A 20582-nucleotide genomic window follows, 5' to 3' on the forward strand; every position below is an offset into this window, starting at 1 on the left:
TCCGGAGGAGAAAGAATCCTGGATCAACGTCCTGAACGTGGCCATCACCAGAGCCAAGAACAGAATCCTGGATGAGGTATGATATGATGATGATCAGTCTGTCTCACCTGGTCACATCACAGGCCGAGTGTAGGAAACACCTGTCTGGTCTGGTCTGGTTCTGCACTTCGATCAAACCTCGGGTGAGGTCCAATGGTCAAATTTACATCTCCTTTTATCTCTTTTAGCATAGGGTACACCGGAGCCTCCTATGCGACAGGAAAGGAGAAACAGACCCACAATTCATTGCAGCACAATATTTAACGTGACGCATGCACGAACGTAAATGATTCAATCTGAAGAAGTGGAATAAGAAGAAGAGTATGAATATTACCCAGATGTAAGTTACTGTTACATATGAATCAACAACATCCACCGTCACATGGAGACGTAGTTTAGTGACAGTGGAGTAAGATTCTCTTTTCATAAGTCCTATGAATATCGTTTAAAAAAACAACAACCTTGCTGTAGTTTTTATCAAACTGACATTTGTTGGGGAATATGTTCATTCTGCTGATCTGTGTTGCCGCAGACTTTGACTCAGTTATATTTCAGTTCCACGTTTAATTTTAGAAAGAGTCACTTCCTCTAACTGGTGTTCGTCATGTTTGTTCCACTGAGTTACAGCAGCAGGACGTTTGTCTGCTGACACAACTTGCAGTCAACAGCCTTTTCCACCGATCAATACTCTGATCAATACTGTCGCTCTCATACAGCCACCCTGTTCCAGGCTTTTTCCATCCACGTTCAAGTCAATGTAAAAAACAAGCAACCCAAAAACAATCTGAATGTCAAAATCATTGCATTAATTATATTGATATTTGTTGTTATCAGAATCACGTCGTCCTGATGTGATGCAGGTTTCTACGTCGTGTTGACAGAATCTGACAACGATCGACCAGACATGAAACTAAAGATTAGCTCAGTAGCTAATGTTAGCATTAAACAGATTCTGTTTATACGACTTGTTAACCTGGATCATTGCGCTGAGAGGACATTGGCCACCGTGTGACTATGGTCAAGTGACAGATCTGACGAGTCGGATCACAGCATCTAGTGGTCATCAGAGGAACAGCAGTTTTGGTTGCTTCACTAGGTCACAGCTTGAATATAGTTTTGTCTTCATGATATCAAAGTGTCAACGTGTTGTTGGTGTTTCAGGTGACGGTTGACGACTCGCAGCTGTCGCATCTGACTCGAGATCGAGTGAAGATTCCTCACAACCGTCGGCTGCCGACCCGGGGCCACCTGCTGGCCGTGGTCAGTATGACGCTCTCGAATGAGAGGACAATGAGTGAGCATATGTTGCTCGTTACGACATATTTATTCACATCTGCCTTTTGATTAATATAATAACTTGTGAGGATTGAAAAACATAGTTCAGAGTGTTACAACCTGAACTCAAGGACCACTTACTCCCTCTGGAGCTTCGTGACGAGTCCTGCAGTTTCTCCAGATGAGGGTTGGGCGCTTCGACCACGCACCACATCCAGATGAGGTCACAGGTCGTTGCTCTCCTGTGTGACCTGTGTCCAGGTGTTTCCAGATGTCCAGGTGTAACAGTAGCTTTAGTGTCTCTGGTCTGTAGACTGACCCGCCTGCTCCTCTCTCCTGTCCAGGCCTCGATGTCCTCCTCCGACGGGATGCTGACTCTGGATCTGATCCAGGAGGAGGACGTTCCGTCTAAGGGAGTCAACGTCTGCGACGGGTTCAGGGAGGACCAGGACAAAACCCGCCTCAGTCCAGAGACTACCAGGTCCAAAACCGACGGTGCTCTCTCTACCCGGACCGCTGAGGCTTCTGGGAAATCCCATAGCCTTCCTCGTGAGGTGGCGGTGGTGTGGGAAAAGACCTGTCCCAGCCGAACCCCTCAGCCACGAAAACGTCCGACGACTGCGGAGAAGAATCGCTGCGTCTCTATGGATGAGATTCTGTCACATTCGGAGATTAAAGTGACGAAGAACAAGACGGTGGTAAAGTCCCGTTCGCAGGCGTCGACACCGACAAGCAACACGACGCCGATCAAGCAGCTGCAGGAGCTGATCGGCCAGAAGCTGGAGAAGACGGAGCAGCTGCTGACGGAGGTGCGTGGGGAGGCGGAGGGGAAGCTGAAGTGGAAAGAGTCGGCTGAAGCCGAGAGACTCCTGAAGGAGGCGGCGGCAGCCTGGAGTCAGGCCCAGGAGGTGCTGGAGGAGGTGAAGGAGCTGAGGGCGTTGTACCGACAACTGGACTCCTCGTTCAACAGCAACAAACTGAACCCAGACCGCAAGAGCCTGATGTGACCAGGAGCTCGTGACTGAGTGAACGGTCTGGTCCCGGACTGAAAACTAGATGAACCACTTTTAAATTATTTGGAAAAAAATTCAGGTTTTGATTTTCAGCCGTCACGGACCAAGACTGTCCTGCTGACGGACACAGCTCCATGTCCCGGGATCATCTTCCTCAGAAAAAACGTATAGCATCGGTCTTGCCGCAGTCGTCACTTACCGGACGTCTCGAATCGGAGGGAATGAAAATGTGCCAAGGAGAGTTCAGAGATGAAAAGTGTTTTTCTCTTGATCCATTTTTATTATGCTTCAGCTGTGAGAACGTGTGACGCAGCTGGACTCTGGACAAGCGCAGGGTCCAGTCGGAGGACTCCTCTGGACGAGGGGTGGAGCGGTTCACACAGTTCACGGTTTGTGCGAGTTCAGTACAGTGGGAAAAAAAGCAACAAAAAAACCCAAATGCAAATGTTTCTTTTAATTTATTGTACGATGACAGTTTGTTCCACCTTGTGTCGTCTCCCCTGAGGAGCCGGTGCAGAGTGAACATAGTCTCTCCATTGGTCACATCTTTAAATGAATGATATATAATGTAGACAAATAAGTCACAATGGGCCACAAAACTGAAAAAACAAACATGTTATATATATGTTGTAAAAGTACAGGATAAATATAACCTGTGCATTAGGCCGTCACACTGTCACGTGTTGCCGACTCAGCCAATCAGCTGGAGCTTCACACCGGACGCCACGCGGATTATTGACGTGACAAGATCACACACAGTATGTCAACGCAAAGACGCACCTGGACGGAAACTTCGCGGCACTGACTCGGGCGACACGAACGGTGCGATGTGCTCAACTCAAGCGTCATATTCCTGTGACACGACAGCCAACGAGTGTTGTGAACGCAGCATTACAGTTTAAGGTGTCCGGAAGGGAACTCTCGCGTGTGAACTTTTTGGGTTCCGCATTACCGTCATCAATCTCCGTACCTTATTTTTATACATTTATATACCGCGTATTCTCCCTATGTGCGCCTGCACTGAGCCGTGACGTCCGTACTGTTCCAACCCTCCTCTGGATGGGACGGTTCCTGATGAACCTTCATCACCTCGGTGGACGATCGATACAAGTTAAAGATTCAGCTGATGATGATGATACTCAGCTTGTATCAGGGTCTGGTACTAACAAATCTTTTGACTCCATCTTGGAGCCGACTGCAGAGGAGGCAATCTACTTCCTGTTTACACATGGATGGTTCACGTGACGTGTTTTCAGGTGCGTCAGTGTGGACGGAGGTCGTTTTAGTTTTGTGGGCGGAGCTGGAGCTGAGAAGAATCTTTAATGGTCAAACTTTGACCTGCAGACGCTTCAGTCTTTTCAAATGTCTAATCTGAATTTATTTTTCTGTGTGAAGTTTCTGAAAAACCTGATTCTGTTCAGAGGAACGATCATGAACTGAACAAATTTAAGATTCTGAAGTTTTAATTCAGACTCAAACTGTTTCTGTTCTAATCGAATTAGTTCAGCTTCAACGTCCGAAAACAATGAATCTCTACCTTGACACAAACATGAAGACTTTGTTTTTTATAAATCTATAATCTAATAAACATTTTGGTCTGAAACTGATTCTGAGACATTTTTGAGTTTCAATCCACGATCACTAGAGCTACTATATATACCATATATATATATACACACACAACTATATACGGTCAGTGATCCTCTTTATATTCAGCCCCGCCCCTCACAGTCCTACACTTCCATTTAAGGAGAGAAGGAAACAATCTTTTGGAACGTGTTGACAGCACCTGGTGACACACACACACACTAAACAATTGATTAAAAAGATTTGACAGATTTGATGTTGGACGGTGGCAAAGAAACTGGACATGGCGGCGTGAACCGCTGCTCCACCGCGCCGCCCCTCAGATTCACTGACCAAATGAAAAACATCAGAGGGAAATGACGCCACCATGTGGTGACAACAGGAACTGCAGCAGTTCAACTCAATACATAATTATCATCATAATTAAATTAGACTCAGTAAATATCAAGATTAAAGTTATGTTTTATATTTATTCATGTTGAAATAGAAAAATAATCAACCCCCCGATTCCAGCAGTTTGTTGATCTCAAATAATTTTATGTGTAATTATTAATAATCACAAATCATTACAGGATTGTGTATGACTGGTGAACAATAATTCTAATAATTATTAATAATAATAATGAGATGTTTGTGAAGTAGAGGACTCGACAGCTGTTGACTGAGAAACAAATTCAGTTGTTTAATTCGAAAAACATCTGGTGACATCAACGATCGGACGACAGGAATAAAAAAATAAAATCCACAGACACGTCACGTCTATTTACAGACCGGAGACCAGGGGGCGGGGCCACGGCAGAGGGCTCATCAGGTAACAGTCGTTTTAGAAGTTTAAAGTCCCAGAATGCATTGCTGTAAACGTAATCCAGTCAGAGCAGCAGCTGCTGAGGATTATGGGAACTGTAGTATTTTACATCACAGACCAAACTCTACCTGAAGTTCTGGTTGTGTGTGTGTGTGTTTGTGGGGGGGTGGGTTGATCTGATCACATGATACCAGGTGGACGATGACATCATCGTGACGTCATCATGTGGTATGACTGTCGAGTGTCGGGGAGGAAACTGGACCTGATTCAGCTGTTTCCTGGTGGGGTCAGAGGTCATCGGGGGTGGACGGGGCCAAGTGTCGCAGTGGGTGAAAGTGGTTTGAATCTATTCGTCATCGTCATCGTCACCTTCATCCTCTGCATCCCTCTTCCGCTTCTCCCCCTGAACGCCAGCTCCATCGTCATCTGCTATATAAATATATAAAATATAATATATCATATATCATTTTACATTATGATCAAACAGAACAATCCAACAACACTAACCTCCATCTTCCTCTTCCTCCTCTTCCTCCTCTTCCTCCTCCTCCACGTAGTCTCCGTCGTCCTCTTCATCCTGACAGGAAACACGCTCAGTGAGTGACAGCGCCTTTCTGTGGCCACAGGGCAGATCTACACCCTCCTCACTCTCAACCTCCGTCATCAACCAATCAGGGAGCGTGACATCACACCACTCACTTGGATTCCCTCCTTCATCAGGTACGACAGGCCGACCTCGTCCTCGTCCCCCTCAGAGCCTTCCTCCTCCTCGTCCTCCTCGTCTCCAGGCGGTCCGGCTTCATCGTCCTCGTCTGGAACAAAGTGTCAAGGCTCAACATGGACTCTGGAGGAGACGTCTGGTCCTGTTTCTACGTCTACACCAACACCAACAGGAACAGGACTCGAACTAACCAACCTGGTCCTAGGTTTTCTCTCTCACCATGGTTGCCCTCGGAGTCAGGCCCCTCGTTGTCCTCCTGGTCGTACCCGTCCAGGTAGGTGAGCTGAGGCAGCAGCTCGAACACGCCCTCCCTGTAGTCGTCCAGCGTGGTCACTTCACATCCATACAGGTCCAGACTCTTCAGGTTCTTCAGGCTCTGCTGCAGGACCCCAACCAGGACCACACCGGGACCAGGACCGCACCAGGACCAGGACCGCACCAGGACCAGGACCGCACCAGGACCAGGACCAGGACAGCACCAGGACCAGGACAGCACCCGGATCAGGATCAGGACAGCACCAGGACCAGGATCAGGACAGCACCAGGACCAGGATCAGGACAGCACCAGGACCACAATAGACAGGGACAAAAAGAGACCCATCAGCATGACTTTCACCACTCAACGGCTGAGTGATCAGCAACAGGTTCAGATGTGAGGACGAATCCTGCTGAGACACAGGGCTACAGACACAGAACAACAGACAGACCTACAAACACACAGAGCTACAGTAACACACAGCGCAGCAGACACAGAGCTACAGACACACAGATCTACAGACAAAGAACAACAGACACACAGAAAAGCAGACAGAGCTACAGACACACAGAGCTACAGAAAAACACAGAGCAACAGACACAGAGAAACAGACACACTAATCTACAGACACAGAACAACAGACACACAGAAAAAAAGCAGACAGAGCTACAGACGCACAGAGCAGCAGACACACAGAGTTAGTCACAGAACAACAGACACACAGAGCAACGGATACAAAGTTACAGACACACAGAGCAACAGACACAAAAAGCAACAGACACAAAGAGCAACAGACACACAGAGCAGCAGAGCTACAGACACAGAGCAGCAGACACACAACAACAACAGACAGAGCAACAGACACACAGAGCATAAGACACAGAGCAACAGACACACAGCGCAGCAGACACAGAGCAGCAGACACACAACAACAACAGACAGAGCAACAGACACACAGAGCAACAGACACACAGAGCATAAGACACACAGAGTAGCAGACACATAACAACAGACACACAGAGCAGCAGACACAGAGCAGCAGACACACAACAACAGACAGAGCAACAGACACACAGAGCAACAGACACACAACAACAACAGACAGAGCAACAGACACAGAGCAGCAGACACAGAGCAGCAGACAAACAACAACAACAGACAGAGCAACAGACACACAGAGCAACAGACACAGAGCAGCAGACACACAACAACAACAGACAGAGCAACAGACACACAGAGCAACAGACACAGAGCAGCAGACACACAACAACAACAGACAGAGCAACAGACACACAGAGCAACAGACACACAGAGCAACAGACAGAGCAACAGACAAACAGAGCAGCAGAACAACAGACACACAGAGCAGTGGAGCAATAGACACACAGAGCAGCAAAAACACAACAACAACAGACACACAGAGCAGCAGACACAAACCAACAACAGACAGAGCAACAGACACACAGAGCAACAGACACACAGAGCAACAGACAGAGCAACAGACAAACAGAGCAGCAGAACAACAGACACACAGAGCAGTGGAGCAATAGACACACAGAGCTACAGAAACACACAGAGCAACAGACACACTGATCTACAGACACAGAACAACAGACACACAGAAAAAAAGCAGACAGAGCTACAGACGCACAGAGCAGCAGACACACAGAGTTACAGACACAGAACAGACAGACACACAGAGCAACAGATACAGAGTTACAGACACACAGAGCAACAGACACAAAAAGCAACAGACACAAAGAGCAACAGACACACAGAGCAGCAGAGCTACAGACACAGAGCAGCAGACACACAACAACAACAGACAGAGCAACAGACACACAACAACAACAGACAGAGCAACAGACACACAGAGCAGCAGACAGAGCAACAGACAAACAGAGCAGCAGAACAACAGACACACAGAGCAGTGGAGCAATAGACACACAGAGCTACAGAAACACACAGAGCAACAGACACACTGATCTACAGACACAGAACAACAGACACACAGAAAAAAAGCAGACAGAGCTACAGACGCACAGAGCAGCAGACACACAGAGTTACAGACACAGAACAGACAGACACACAGAGCAACAGATACAGAGTTACAGACACACAGAGCAACAGACACAAAAAGCAACAGACACAAAGAGCAACAGACACACAGAGCAGCAGAGCTACAGACACAGAGCAGCAGACACACAACAACAACAGACAGAGCAACAGACACACAACAACAACAGACAGAGCAACAGACACACAGAGCAGCAGACACAGAGCAGCAGACACACAACAACAATAGACAGAGCAACAGGCACACAACAACAACAGACAGAGCAACAGACACACAGAGCAACAGACACACAGAGAAGCAGACACAGAGCAGCAGACACAACAACAGACAGAGCAACAGGCACACAGAGCAACAGACACACAGCAGCAGACACAGAGCAGCAGACACAACAACAACAGACAGAGTAACAGACACACAGAGCAACAGACAGAGCAACAGACACACAGAGCAGCAGACACAACAACAACAGACACACAGAGCAGCAGACACAAACCAACAACAGACAGAGCAACAGACACACAGAGCAACAGACACAAACCGACAACAGACAGAGCAACAGACACACAGAGCAGCAGAACAACAGACACACAGAGCAGTGGAGCAATAGGCACACAAAGCAGCAAAGCTACAGACACACAGAGCAGCAGAGCTACAGACACACAGAGCAGCAAAGCTACAGACACACAGAGCAGCAGAGTTACAGACACACAGAGCAGCAGAGCAACAGGCACAAAGAGCAACAGACACAGAACAACACACAGAGCTACAGACACACAGAGCAGCAGAACAACAGACACACAGAGCAGTGGAGCAATAGGCACACAAAGCAGCAAAGCTACAGACACACAAAGCAGCAGAGCTACAGACACACAGAGCAGCAGAGCTACAGACACAGAGCAGCAGAGTTACAGACACACAGAGCAGCAGAGCTACAGACACAGAGCAGCAGAGTTACAGACACACAGAGCAGCAAAGCTACAGACACACAGAGCAGCAGAGCAACAGGCACAAAGAGCAACAGACACAGAACAACACACAGAGCTACAGACACACAGAGCAACAGGGACACGCCCCTCCCCTCAGGGCCTCAGTGATTGACAGCTCAGACTCACCAGAGGCTCCACCCCCCTCAGCTCTTTGATCTTGTTCCCACTCAGGTTGAGGTGAGTCAGGTCAGGACACTTCTCTGCCAACGTGTCCAAACCTCCTGAGATGGTGTTGTCGCTCACCTCCAGCTGAAACACGCGCACGCGCACACACACACACACACACACACACACACACACACACACACACACACACACACACACACACACACACACACACACACACACACACACACACACACACACACACACACACACACACACACACACACACACACACACACACACACACACACACACACACACACACACACACACAGTGAGAGGCCGAGAAGTGACATCACACCGGGTCCGGCGCCGCACCGTGTCACCAACCTTGCGTAGTTTGGGCAGCGAGGGCAGTTTGGAGAGGGAGTTGAGGCCGATGTTCACCATGCTGAGGATCTGCAGCTCCTTGTACTCGTCCGTCAGACCCTCCACCTCCCCGTCACCGGAGAGACAGCTGTCCACCACCAGCTCCACCACCTGCAGACCAAGACAGAACACATCAGACCTCACCAGACCCCACCAGACCACATCAGACCTCATCAGACAACGACCGACCACGTCAGAACACGTCAGAACACGACAGACCTCACCAAACCACATCAGACCCAATCAGACCACATCAGACCTCAGCAGACCCCACCAGACCACATCAGACCTCAGCAGACCCCACCAGACCTCACCAGACCTCCCCAGACCACAACCGACCACGTCAGAACACGACAGACCTCACCAGACCTCATCAGACCACATCATACCTCATCAGACCACATCAGACCGAGTCAGAACATGACAGACCTCAGCAGACCTCTTCAGACCTCACCAGACCAAATCAGACCTCAGCAGACCACATCAGACCTCACCAGACCACATCAGATCCTACCAGACCTCTTCAGACCTCACCAGACCACATCAGACTTCATCGGATCCCACCAGACCTCTTCAGACCTCACCAGACCAAATCAGACCTCATCAGAACTCTTCAGACCTCACCAGACCTCTTCAGACCTCACCAGACATCTTCAGACCTCATCAGACCACATCAGACCTCACCAGACCCCACCAGACCACACCAGACCCCACCAGACCACACCAGACCTCACCAGACCTCACCAGACATCTTCAGACCTCATCAGACCTCACCAGACCACATCAGACCTCAACAGACCTCACCAGACATCATCAGACATCATCAGACCTCATCAGACCTCACCAGACATCTTCAGACCTCATCAGACCTCACCAGACCTCACCAGACCTCACCAGACCACATCAGACCTCATCAGACCTCACCAGACCACATCAGATATCTTCAGACCTCACCAGACCACATCAGACCTCACCAGACCACATCAGACCTCACCAGACATCATCAGACCTCATCAGACCTCACCAGACATCTTCAGACCTCATCAGACCTCACCAGACCTCACTAGACCACATCAGACCTCATCAGACCACATCAGACATCTTCAGACCTCACCAGACCACATCAGACCTCACCAGACCACATCAGACCTCTCCAGACCTCATCAGAACATAACGGAACATGACAGACCTCATCAGACCTCATCAGACCTCACCAGACCACATTAGACCTCATCAGACCACATCAGACCTCATCAGACCTCACCAAACCACATCAGACCTCATCAGTCCACATCAGACCTCTTCAGTCACTCACCAGACCACATCAGACCTCATCAGACCACATCAGACCACATCAGACCACATCAGACCTCTTCAGTCACTCACTCACTGGAACGAATCCAGATGAACAAACGACTGCTTGTGTTTACAACCTGCAGCCATCTTGGATCATGTTTCCTTAAAAAACACACACACACACACACACACACGGTGACGGTACAGAACTGGGGCCGGGGCCGAACAACCAGGGGCGGCTGTGTTTCAACCCGCTGCCACCGCGTCCCGCAGAGCAGGCCCCGCCATGACGGTCCGGTCGGACCGGGAACTACCGACCGGAGGATACCGAGGCTCCCAGGAGGGAGAGAGGGGAGGGGGGCAGAGAGTGGGGGGAGGGCAGAGAGGGGGGGAGAGGGAGAGAGGGGGGGAGGGAGAGAGGGGAGGGGGGGCAGAGAGGGGGGGAGAGGGAGAGAGGGGGAGAGGGAGAGAGGGGAGGGGGGCAGAGAGGGGGGGAGAGGGAGAGAGGGGAGGGGGGGGCAGAAAGAGGGGGAGGGGAGAGGGGGAGAGGGAGAGAGGGGAGGGGGGCAGAGAGGGGGGGAGAGGGAGAGAGGGGGAGAGGGAGAGAGGGGAGGGGGGCAGAGAGGGGGGGAGAGGGAGAGAGGGGGAGAGGGAGAGAGGGGAGGGGGGCAGAGAGGGGGGGAGAGGGAGAGAGGGGAGGGGGGGCAGAAAGAGGGGGAGGGGAGAGGGGGGAGAGGGGGAGGGGAGAGGGGGGGCAGAGAGGGGGGGAGAGGGAGAGAGGGGAGGGGGGGCAGAGAGGGGGGCAGAGAGGGGGGGAGAGGGAGAGAGGGGAGGGGGGGCAGAGAGGGGGGAGAGGGAGAGAGGGGAGGGGGGGCAGAGAGGGGGGCAGAGAGGGGGGGAGAGGGAGAGAGGGGAGGGGGGGCAGAGAGGGGGGAGAGGGAGAGAGGGGAGGGGGGCAGAAAGAGGGGGAGGGGAGAGGGGGGAGAGGGAGAGAGGGGAGGGGGGGCAGAGAGGGGGGGAGAGGGAGAGAGGGGGAGAGGGAGAGAGGGGAGAGAAGGGGAGGGAGGGGGCAGAGAGAGGGGGGGGCAGAGGGAGAGGGGGCAGAGGGAGGGAGGGGAGGGGGCAGAGAGAGAGGGGGAGGGGAGGGGAGAGAGGGGGAGGGGAGAGAGGGGGAGGGGAGAGGGAGAGGGCAGAAAGAGGGGGGTAGAGGGAGAGAGGGGAGAGAGGGGGAGGGGAGAGGGGGGCAGAGGGAGGGGGAGGGGAGAGGGAGGGGGGCAGAGGGAGAGAGGGGGAGGGGAGAGGGAGGGGGGCAGAGAGAGAGGGGGGGGGGCTACACCGAGCCGAAGCGGCGCGAAGTTTTCTGGGTCAAAATGTCGGAGGAAGGAAACGACATCTTGTCCGCGGACACGAGTCGACGTGTTCGGCCGGACTCTCCGGTGCTGACTCTGGTACCGTGGATCCGGTTCGTCACGTACCTCCGCCGGGCTCCGGCTCCTCAGCTCCTGACTGATCCGCTTCTTCATCTCCATGTCGACGCGTCTCGGTGAATCTCTCGTCTCCGCCGCGGACTACACGTCCATGTTCACTGCGCCTGCTGACCACGCCCTCTGTGATCAATATTCATATGGTTTCCATGTTCTCGTCTCCTATTGGCCTAAAGACGCGCCAATCAACAGGCCGTAGAACCCTCCTCTGTGATTGGTTAGGCGTTGATTTGCCCTAGCCAATAACAAGGGGAACACGAAGCGTTTGAACTTTGCACACGCCCACTCTTTGTGCTTATTGGCGCCACGTATGACGCCTTCAGGTTCCCTCGGACTTTTCATTCCCTCATGTAAAGAATCGTCTTAGTTTAATTCACAGACTTTATATACAGTCTCTAATCGTCTTTATATACAGTCAGTGATCTTCCTTATATAGAGGTCTCTGGTCATCTTGATATTCAGTCAGTGATCGTCTTCATATACAGTCAGTGATCGTCTTTATATACAGTCAGTGATCGTCTTTATATTCAGTGTCTGATCGTCTTTATATACTGTCAGTGATCGTCTTTATATACAGTCTCTGATCGTCTTTATATACAGTCAGTGGTCGTTTTTATATACAGTCACTGATCGACTTTATATACAGTCTCTGGTCATCTTTATATACAGTCAGTGATTCTCTTTATGTACAGTTACTAATCTTCTTTATATACAGTCACTGATCCTATTTATATAATAATATATTATATATAATAATATTAATATATATTAAAAGAAAGAAACAGTGATTTTATCATAAAAGTTTATTTTGAAGAAGCAGATGTTATAGAGTTTTAAACCCTTTCAGTATAAAAGCCTTTAAAATACAACGACAGATTAAATAATCTCTGAATGACAGCGTAAAAACAGGATGTGATGTCACTAAGAGCAGGAAATGGATCTTTGGTAGATAATCAATTACAGTAAACATAAATAAGCGTCAGCCCTGAATGTTGCTGGGAAAGTTTCAAAGCAGGTGAACCAGAGTCAAAGGATAAACACAGAGGAGTCAGAGCAGGAGGAGGAGTCAGAGAAGGAGGAATCGCAGCAGGAGGAATCACAGCAGGGGAGTCCGAGCAGGAGTCAGCAGGAGGAGTCAGAGGCAAAAGGAGTCAGAGGTAGGAGGAGTCAGCAGAAGGAGTCAGCAGGAGGAGTCAGCAGGAGGAGTCAGAGGCAAAAGGAGTCAGAGGCAGGAGGAGTCAGCAGGAGGAGTCAGAGGCAAAAGGAGTCAGCAGGAGGAGTCAGAGAAGGAGTCAGAGGTAGGAGGAGTCAGCAGGAGGAGTCAGAGGGAGGAGTCAGAGGCAGGAGGAGTCAGAGAAGGAGTCAGCAGGAGGAGTCAGAGGCAGGAGGAGTCAGAGGCAGGAGGAGTCAGAGAAGGAGTCAGCAGGAGGAGTCAGAGGCAGGAGGAGTCAGAGGCAGGAGGAGTCAGAGAAGGAGTCAGCAGGAGGAGTCAGAGGCAGGAGGAGTCAGAGGCAGGAGGAGTCAGCAGGAGGAGTCAGAGGCAGGAGGAGTCAGAGAAGGAGTCAGCAGGAGGAGTCAGCAGGAGGAGTCAGAGAAGGAGTCAGCAGGAGGAGTCAGAGGCAGAAGGAGTCAGCAGGAGGAGTCAGCAGAAGGAGTCAGAGGCAGGAGGAGTCAGAGAAGGAGTCAGCAGGAGGAGTCAGAGGCAGAAGGAGTCAGCAGGAGGAGTCAGCAGAAGGAGTCTGAGGCAGGAGGAGTCAGCAGGAGGAGTCAGCAGGAGGAGTCAGAGGCAGAAGGAGTCAGCAGGAAGAGTCAGAGGGAGGAGGAGTCAGCAGGAGGAGTCAGCAGGAGGAGTCAGCAGGAGGAGTCAGAGGCAGGAGGAGTCAGAGAAGGAGTCAGCAGGAGGAGTCAGAGGGAGGAGGAGTCAGCAGGAAGAGTCAGAGGGAGGAGTCAGCAGGAGGAGTCAGAGGCAGGAGGAGTCAGAGGCAGAGGGAGTCAGAGGCAGAAGGAGTCAGCAGGAGGAGTCAGCAGGAAGAGTCAGAGGGAGGAGGAGTCAGCAGGAAGAGTCAGAGGGAGGAGGAGTCAGCAGGAGGAGTCAGAGGCAGGAGGAGTCAGAGAAGGAGTCAGAGGCAGAAGGAGTCAGCAGGAGGAGTCAGCAGAAGGAGTCAGAGGCAGGAGGAGTCAGAGGCAGAAGGAGTCAGCAGGAAGAGTCAGAGGGAGGAGTCAGAGGCAGGAGGAGTCAGAGGCAGAAGGAGTCAGCAGGAAGAGTCAGAGGGAGGAGGAGTCAGCAGGAGGAGTCAGCAGGAGGAGTCAGAGAAGGAGTCAGAGGCAGAAGGAGTCAGCAGGAGGAGTCAGCAGAAGGAGTCAGAGGGAGGAGGAGTCAGAGGCAGAAGGAGTCAGAGGCAGAAGGAGTCAGCAGGAGGAGTCAGCAGAAGGAGTCAGAGGCAGGAGGAGTCAGAGGCAGAAGGAGTCAGCAGGAGGAGTCAGCAGGAGGAGTCAGAGGGAGGAGGAGTCAGCAGGAGGAGTCAGAGGGAGGAGGAGTCAGCAGGAGGAGTCAGCAGAAGGAGTCAGAGGCAGGAGGAGTCAGAGGCAGAAGGAGTCAGCAGGAGGAGTCAGCAGGAGGAGTCAGAGGGAGGAGGAGTCAGCAGGAGGAGTCAGAGGGAGGAGGAGTCAGCAGGAGGAGTCAGCAGAAGGAGTCAGAGGCAGGAGGAGTCAGAGGCAGAAGGAGTCAGCAGGAGGAGTCAGAGGCAGGAGGAGTCAGCAGGAGGAGTCAGAGGCAGAAGGAGTCAGCAGGAGGAGTCAGAGGCAGGAGGAGTCAGAGGCAGAAGGAGTCAGCAGAAGGAGTCAGAGGCAGAAGGAGTCAGCAGGAGGAGTCAGAGGCAGAAGGAGTCAGCAGGAGGAGTCAGCAGGAGGAGTCAGAGGCAGAAGGAGTCAGCAGGAGGAGTCAGCAGAAGGAGTCAGAGGCAGGAGGAGTCAGAGGCAGAAGGAGTCACCAGAAGGAGTCAGCAGGAGGAGTAAGAGGCAGGAGGAGTCAGCAGGAGGAGTCAGCAGAAGGAGTCAGCAGGAGCAGTCAGAGGCAGAAGGAGTCAGCAGGAAGAGTCAGAGGCAGAAGGAGTCAGCAGGAGGAGTCAGCAGAAGGAGTCAGAGGCAGGAGGAGTCAGAGGCAGAAGGAGTCAGCAGGAGGAGTCAGCAGGAGGAGTCAGAGGGAGGAGGAGTCAGCAGGAGGAGTCAGCAGAAGGAGTCAGAGGCAGGAGGAGTCAGCAGGAGGAGTCAGAGGGAGGAGGAGTCAGCAGGAGGAGTCAGCAGAAGGAGTCAGAGGCAGGAGGAGTCAGAGGCAGAAGGAGTCAGCAGGAGGAGTCAGCAGAAGGAGTCAGAGGCAGGAGGAGTCAGAGGCAGAAGGAGTCTGAGAAGGAGTCAGAGGCAGAAGGAGTCAGCAGGAGGAGTCAGCAGGAGCAGTCAGAGGCAGGAGGAGTCAGAGGCAGAAGGAGTCAGAGGCAGGAGGAGTCAGAGGCAGGAGGAGTCAGCAGGAGGAGTCAGCAGAAGGAGTCAGAGGCAGGAGGAGTCAGAGGCAGGAGGAGTCAGCAGGAGGAGTCAGAGGCAGAAGGAGTCAGAGGCAGGAGGAGTCAGCAGGAGGAGTCAGCAGAAGGAGTCAGAGGCAGGAGGAGTCAGCAGGAGGAGTCAGCAGAAGGAGTCAGAGGCAGGAGGAGTCAGAGGCAGGAGGAGTCAGCAGGAGGAGTCAGAGGCAGAAGGAGTCAGCAGGAAGAGTCAGAGGCAGAAGGAGTCAGCAGAAGGAGTCAGAGGCAGGAGGAGTCAGAGGCAGAAGGAGTCAGAGGGAGGAGGAGTCAGCAGGAGGAGTCAGAGGGAGGAGGAGTCAGCAGGAAGAGTCAGAGGCAGAAGGAGTCAGCAGAAGGAGTCAGAGGCAGGAGGAGTCAGAGGCAGAAGGAGTCAGAGGGAGGAGGAGTCAGCAGGAGGAGTCAGAGGCAGAAGGAGTCAGCAGGAGGAGTCAGAGGGAGGAGGAGTCAGCAGGAGGAGTCAAACATGGGCCGTTTCTTAATGTGCGTTCTTCTCTGTACTTGCGTTCTTGTGTCCTCGTGAAACGTCATCAGTCGCGGCCAAAGTACCATAAAACACTGTTCACATACAAAGAACGTATCGAGCCAAGAATGGTCCACATGCCCGGATGTTGTTGTCGCCGCGCCCCCTTTACCGAGGATGCATCGGAGGAGACTTGTGTGTTATGGGAGAGCCAAGTATCCCAGAATGCATTTCGCGACAACAAACGGCTGCAAGGGGAAAGAGAAGAGTCTCAGCCGTAGGTTAAAATTTTTGAAATAAATCTGTTGTGTCCCGAAAAGTACTTTAAAATTGTTTTGAGGCGAGAATATAGTTGTTTTGACTTTTTATCTATGGTCGATGTATCAAGTTAGAGCCTATTAAAACATTTGCTCTGACGTTTTCGGAGTTGATAAGCGGCCCCGTCGACCGACCAGATGACCGGGCGGTCAGCGCTCTCGGTTCCCGTCGAGAGCAGCCTCATCTCGGCAAGTCCTTGTGGAAAGTCCCGCTGGCTCTGTCGCGGTTCAACATGAGCAATTTTTCCGTTTTGGGTAAATCGAACGATAAATCGCTGGTCTCAGAGCTTATAGGTATTTTCTCTAATATTTTTGTCAGAGGGCAAAGTTAACGTTCGTAGTTTTAGATGTTTATTTAATGAGAGAAGCTGTGGTGAGAGGAGAGAGAGCAGAGCTGTGCCTGTCTCTGTCGGACACACTTGTAAATAAGTTGTAAATAAATACTGTTCATGTTCTTATTTAACCAGGAGATTCATTCTTGGAAAGCAACGGTGTCTAATATGCCTTGTATATACACTGAACAAAATTATAAACGCAACACTTTTGTTTTTGCCCCCATTTTTCATGAGCTGAACTCAAAGATCTAAGACTTTTAGTATGTACACAAAAGGCTTATTTCTCTCAAATATTGTTCACAAATCTGTCTAAATCTGTGTTAGTGAGCATGAGATAATCCATCCACCTCAGAGGTGTGGCATATCAAGATGCTGATTAGACAGCATGATTATTGGACAGGTGTGCCTTAGGCTGGCCACAATGAAAGGCCACTCTAGAACGTGCAGTTTTATCACAGCACAATGCGATAGATGTCGCAAGTTTTGAGGGAGCGTGCAATCGGCATGCTGACTGCAGGAATGTCCACCAGAGCTGTTGCCCGTGAATTGAATGTTCATTTCTCTACCATAAGCCGTCTCCAAAGGCGTTTCAGAGGATTTGTCAGTAGATCCAACCGGCCTCACAACCTCAGACCACGTGTAACGACACCAGCCCAGGACCTCCATATCCAGCATCTTTACCTCCAAGATCGTCTGAGACCAGCCACCCGGACAGCTGCTGCAACAATCGGTTTGCATAACTAAAGACTATCTGCACAAACTGTCAGAAACCGTCTCAGGGAAGCTCATCTGCATGCTTGTCGTCCTCATCGGGGTCTCGACCTGACTGCAGTTTGTCGTCGTAACCGACTTGAGTGGGCAAATGCTCACATTCGATGGCGTCTGGCACTTTGGAGAGGTGTTCTCTTCACGGATGAATCCTGGTTTTCACTGTACAGGGCAGATGGCAGACAGCGTGTATGGCGTCGTGTGGGTGAGCGGTTTGCTGATGTCAACGTTGTGGCTCGAGTGGCCCATGGTGGTGGTGGGGTTATGGTATGGGCAGGCGTATGTTATGGACTAGAACACAGGTGCATTTTATTGATGGCATTTTGAATGCACAGAGATACCGTGACGAGATCCTGAGGCCCATTGTTGTGCCATTCATCCACGACCATCACCTCATGTTGCAGCATGATAATGCACGGCCCCATGTTGTTCTTGCATGGCCAGCATACTCACCGGACATGTCACCCATTGAGCATGTTTGGGAGGCTCTGGATCGGCGTATACGACAGCGTGTTCCAGGTCCTGCCGATATCCAGCAACTTCGCACAGCCATTGAAGAGGAGTGGACCACAAGCAACAACCTGATCAACTCTATGCGAAGGAGATGTGTTGCACTGCGTGAGGCAAATGGTGGTCACACCAGATACTGACTGGACCCCCCAATAGAGTAAAAGTGCACATTTCAGAGTGGCCTTTTATTGTGGCCAGCCTGAGGCACACCTGTGCAATAATCATGCTGTCTGATCAGCATCTTGGTATGTCACACCTGTGAGGTGGATGGATTATCTCGTGCTCACCAACAGATTTAGACAGATTTGTGAACAATATTTGAGAGAAATAGGCCTTTAGTGTACACAGAAAAAGTCTTAGATCTTTGAGTTCAGCTCATGAAAAATGGGGGCAAAAACAAAAGTGTTGCGTTTATAATTTTGTTCAGTGTATATTTGCAACCAAACAAAAGATATCCCAAAGTTCTATAATATAGAACTTTTTTTTCCATTAAAATTCACATATTAAATGTTTACTGTATTTCAAAGTCACCAAAGATATAATCTGCTTTGTTTCGTGTCTGTTTAGGTCTCTTCTGTGAATCTTTAAGAGGAAGAATCCTGATGTGGCACCAGCAACATGGCAGAACGTGTCATGACCAGCTGGCCTCCACCTCATTCACCTCCTCCACCTCATTCACATCCTCCACCTCATTCACATCCTCCATGTCATTCACCTCCTCCATCTCATTCACCTCCTCCATCTCATTCACATCCTCCATGTCATTCACCTCCTCCATCTCATTCACCTCCTCCATCTCATTCACCTCCTCCACCTCATTCACCTCCTCCATCTCATTCACCTCCTCCACCTCATTCACCTCCTCCATCTCATTCACCTCCTCCATCTCATTCACCTCCTCCACCTCATTCACCTCCTCCATCTCCTCTGGTTTGGGGAAATGAGTTGCTCTGTGCAGGACGTCATTTTCTGCACAACAGCATGTTGATGCTGTTCCTGGAAGCCTGAAGGTTTCACATCAACTTCACATCAACTCTTTTGCTTCGTTGTGTCTTTAGAATTTTATACATATTCATTCAACTATTTAATAAATTCAACTATATGAATTGTCTGATATGATTTGTTGATAAATACCAGAATTATATGTTCCTCTAAGATCTGACCTGTGTGGTCAGGTGTCTGCTTGAGATATTTCTGTCTTTCTTGATAAGCAGTGTAATCGCTCAGGTCAAAAAAGTACGTTTATAAATGACTAATGATGTATGTGATACTGATGAGGTAAAGGTACTTATATATAGGTTTGTGGGCCTAATTGTACGAGTCCTGTTTGGGTTCCAAGAAGAGAAACAACAGGAGGTACGTATGTGGAATGGGTATGTGGAATGTAGGCTAATCCATTTCAATATGATTACATTATTAAAATACCAAACCTCTGTACCTGTCAGTTTATTAGGTATACCTAGATAAAGCTGAAGTTATGCAGCAGTCCTGCCTCAACCAATTTTTAATATTTAGCTTTTTTTTATTTATATGTAAATATATCACATAATATTAGTATTAAAAATAAATGCTATATGTACATATAGTATATTTGTATTAAAAAGAAATGCTTCAACGCCGCATCTCTTCATTCTCAACTACATCCTGGCTGGCAAGTTCGCTCCTGTTCAACTGCACAATGACCGAACTGCGTTCTCCCGTTCTCGGAGAATGTTCTCCCGAGTTGAACTCCCAAGTACGTTCTTGGAAAGGACACGAGTACATACTTGCGTTCTGTGGTATTGAGAAACGGCCATGGTGCTCAGTGTTAGCTGACGCCTGATGTTTAACAAGGTTGATCAGCGACTTCCTGTGACTTCTGTTTCTGGTTCTACACAGGAGACCTTTCTGTTTCTGTTTTGTTTGCTGGGGACTGACCCTTTAATATGTGACGCTGGTATCCATCGAAACTCATTTGATTGACAGGAGGACTGAGACGCTGTGGTTGGTTGATTGTCTGAAGCCTGGAGGTCTGTACCTGAACATGAGGTGGGCGGGGCTTACGAACCCCCACAGGTTGGATGATGTCAGGTGTCAATCACAGAAACATCACAGTTCCTGTTCTGTGTCTCTCTCTCACACACACACACACGCACACACACACACACCTGTGTGTCAGAGCGTGTGGTCTCGTGGGGGCAGCGTGTGCAGCACCTGGTCGAGCAGCTGCAGCGCCCGGTGCAGGTGAACCTCAAGCCAGCAGGGCGTGTCCTTGATGCTCTGCCGTGGGTAGTCACACCCCCAACCTTTAACGAAGCTCAGACGCACGATACACAACCTGCGCAGGTCGTCCACCCCCAGACCCGCCAGCGAAAACACATCTGGAGGACAACAGGAATTCATTGTCACAACACACACCTGGAGGAGAACAGGAAGTTCATTCTCTGATAAAAAAAATTCCTGATGTTATGGAATAAAGTCATAGTATCAACAGTTCTGACTCAGTTCCTTCCACTCAGACAGGCGACACACCTGCAGGTGCCCAGAGACACAGACAGGCAGGCGACG

The 20582-nt window shown here is 50.4% G+C and overlaps 3 protein-coding genes across 9 annotated transcripts in view; 1 reads left to right on the forward strand and 2 right to left on the reverse strand.

The window, feature by feature from the left end:
- Positions 1–3934, forward strand: part of plekho1b (pleckstrin homology domain containing, family O member 1b) — an 11552-nt gene extending 7618 nt beyond the window's left edge. The window contains exons 4-6 of the mRNA XM_035607643.2: positions 1–76; positions 1201–1299; positions 1659–3934. The exon at positions 1–76 is cut by the window's left edge and continues 29 nt beyond it. Of these exons, the coding sequence (XP_035463536.1) occupies positions 1–76; positions 1201–1299; positions 1659–2321 (838 nt within the window). The 3' untranslated portion in view covers positions 2322–3934. The remainder of the gene's footprint in view (positions 77–1200; positions 1300–1658) is intronic.
- A 637-nt stretch (positions 3935–4571) lies between these two features.
- On the reverse strand, positions 4572–20206 carry LOC118284710 (acidic leucine-rich nuclear phosphoprotein 32 family member E-like). Of its 6 annotated transcripts, none has more exons than XM_035607650.2 (7): positions 20183–20206; positions 9255–9404; positions 8886–9008; positions 5636–5819; positions 5419–5531; positions 5227–5296; positions 4572–5148 (listed from the first exon to the last, which is right to left on the reverse strand). In XM_035607650.2, exons 2-7 carry the CDS (start codon positions 9312–9314, stop codon positions 5066–5068), a joined length of 633 nt encoding a protein of 210 aa, XP_035463543.1. In that variant the 5' UTR covers positions 9315–9404; positions 20183–20206; the 3' UTR covers positions 4572–5065. The 6 variants fall into 6 exon arrangements, with proteins under 6 accessions (XP_035463543.1, XP_035463541.1, XP_035463540.1 ...); XM_035607648.2 differs by lacking the exon at positions 20183–20206 and adding an exon at positions 12065–12219 and having other exon boundaries at positions 4572–5145; positions 5660–5819; XM_035607647.2 differs by lacking the exon at positions 20183–20206 and adding an exon at positions 12065–12219 and having other exon boundaries at positions 5660–5819.
- Positions 15980–20582, reverse strand: part of LOC118285476 (mothers against decapentaplegic homolog 4-like) — a 28570-nt gene continuing 23967 nt past the window's right edge. For both annotated transcript variants that reach the window (XM_047334773.1, XM_047334774.1), the window contains exons 14-15: positions 20229–20395; positions 15980–16353 (exon numbers count right to left, since the gene is read on the reverse strand). In XM_047334773.1, the coding sequence (XP_047190729.1) occupies positions 16306–16353; positions 20229–20395 (215 nt within the window). In that variant the 3' untranslated portion in view covers positions 15980–16305. The remainder of the gene's footprint in view (positions 16354–20228; positions 20396–20582) is intronic.

The sequence above is a fragment of the Scophthalmus maximus genome, chromosome 10, assembly GCF_022379125.1.
Source record: "Scophthalmus maximus strain ysfricsl-2021 chromosome 10, ASM2237912v1, whole genome shotgun sequence".
Taxonomy (NCBI): domain Eukaryota; kingdom Metazoa; phylum Chordata; class Actinopteri; order Pleuronectiformes; family Scophthalmidae; genus Scophthalmus; species Scophthalmus maximus.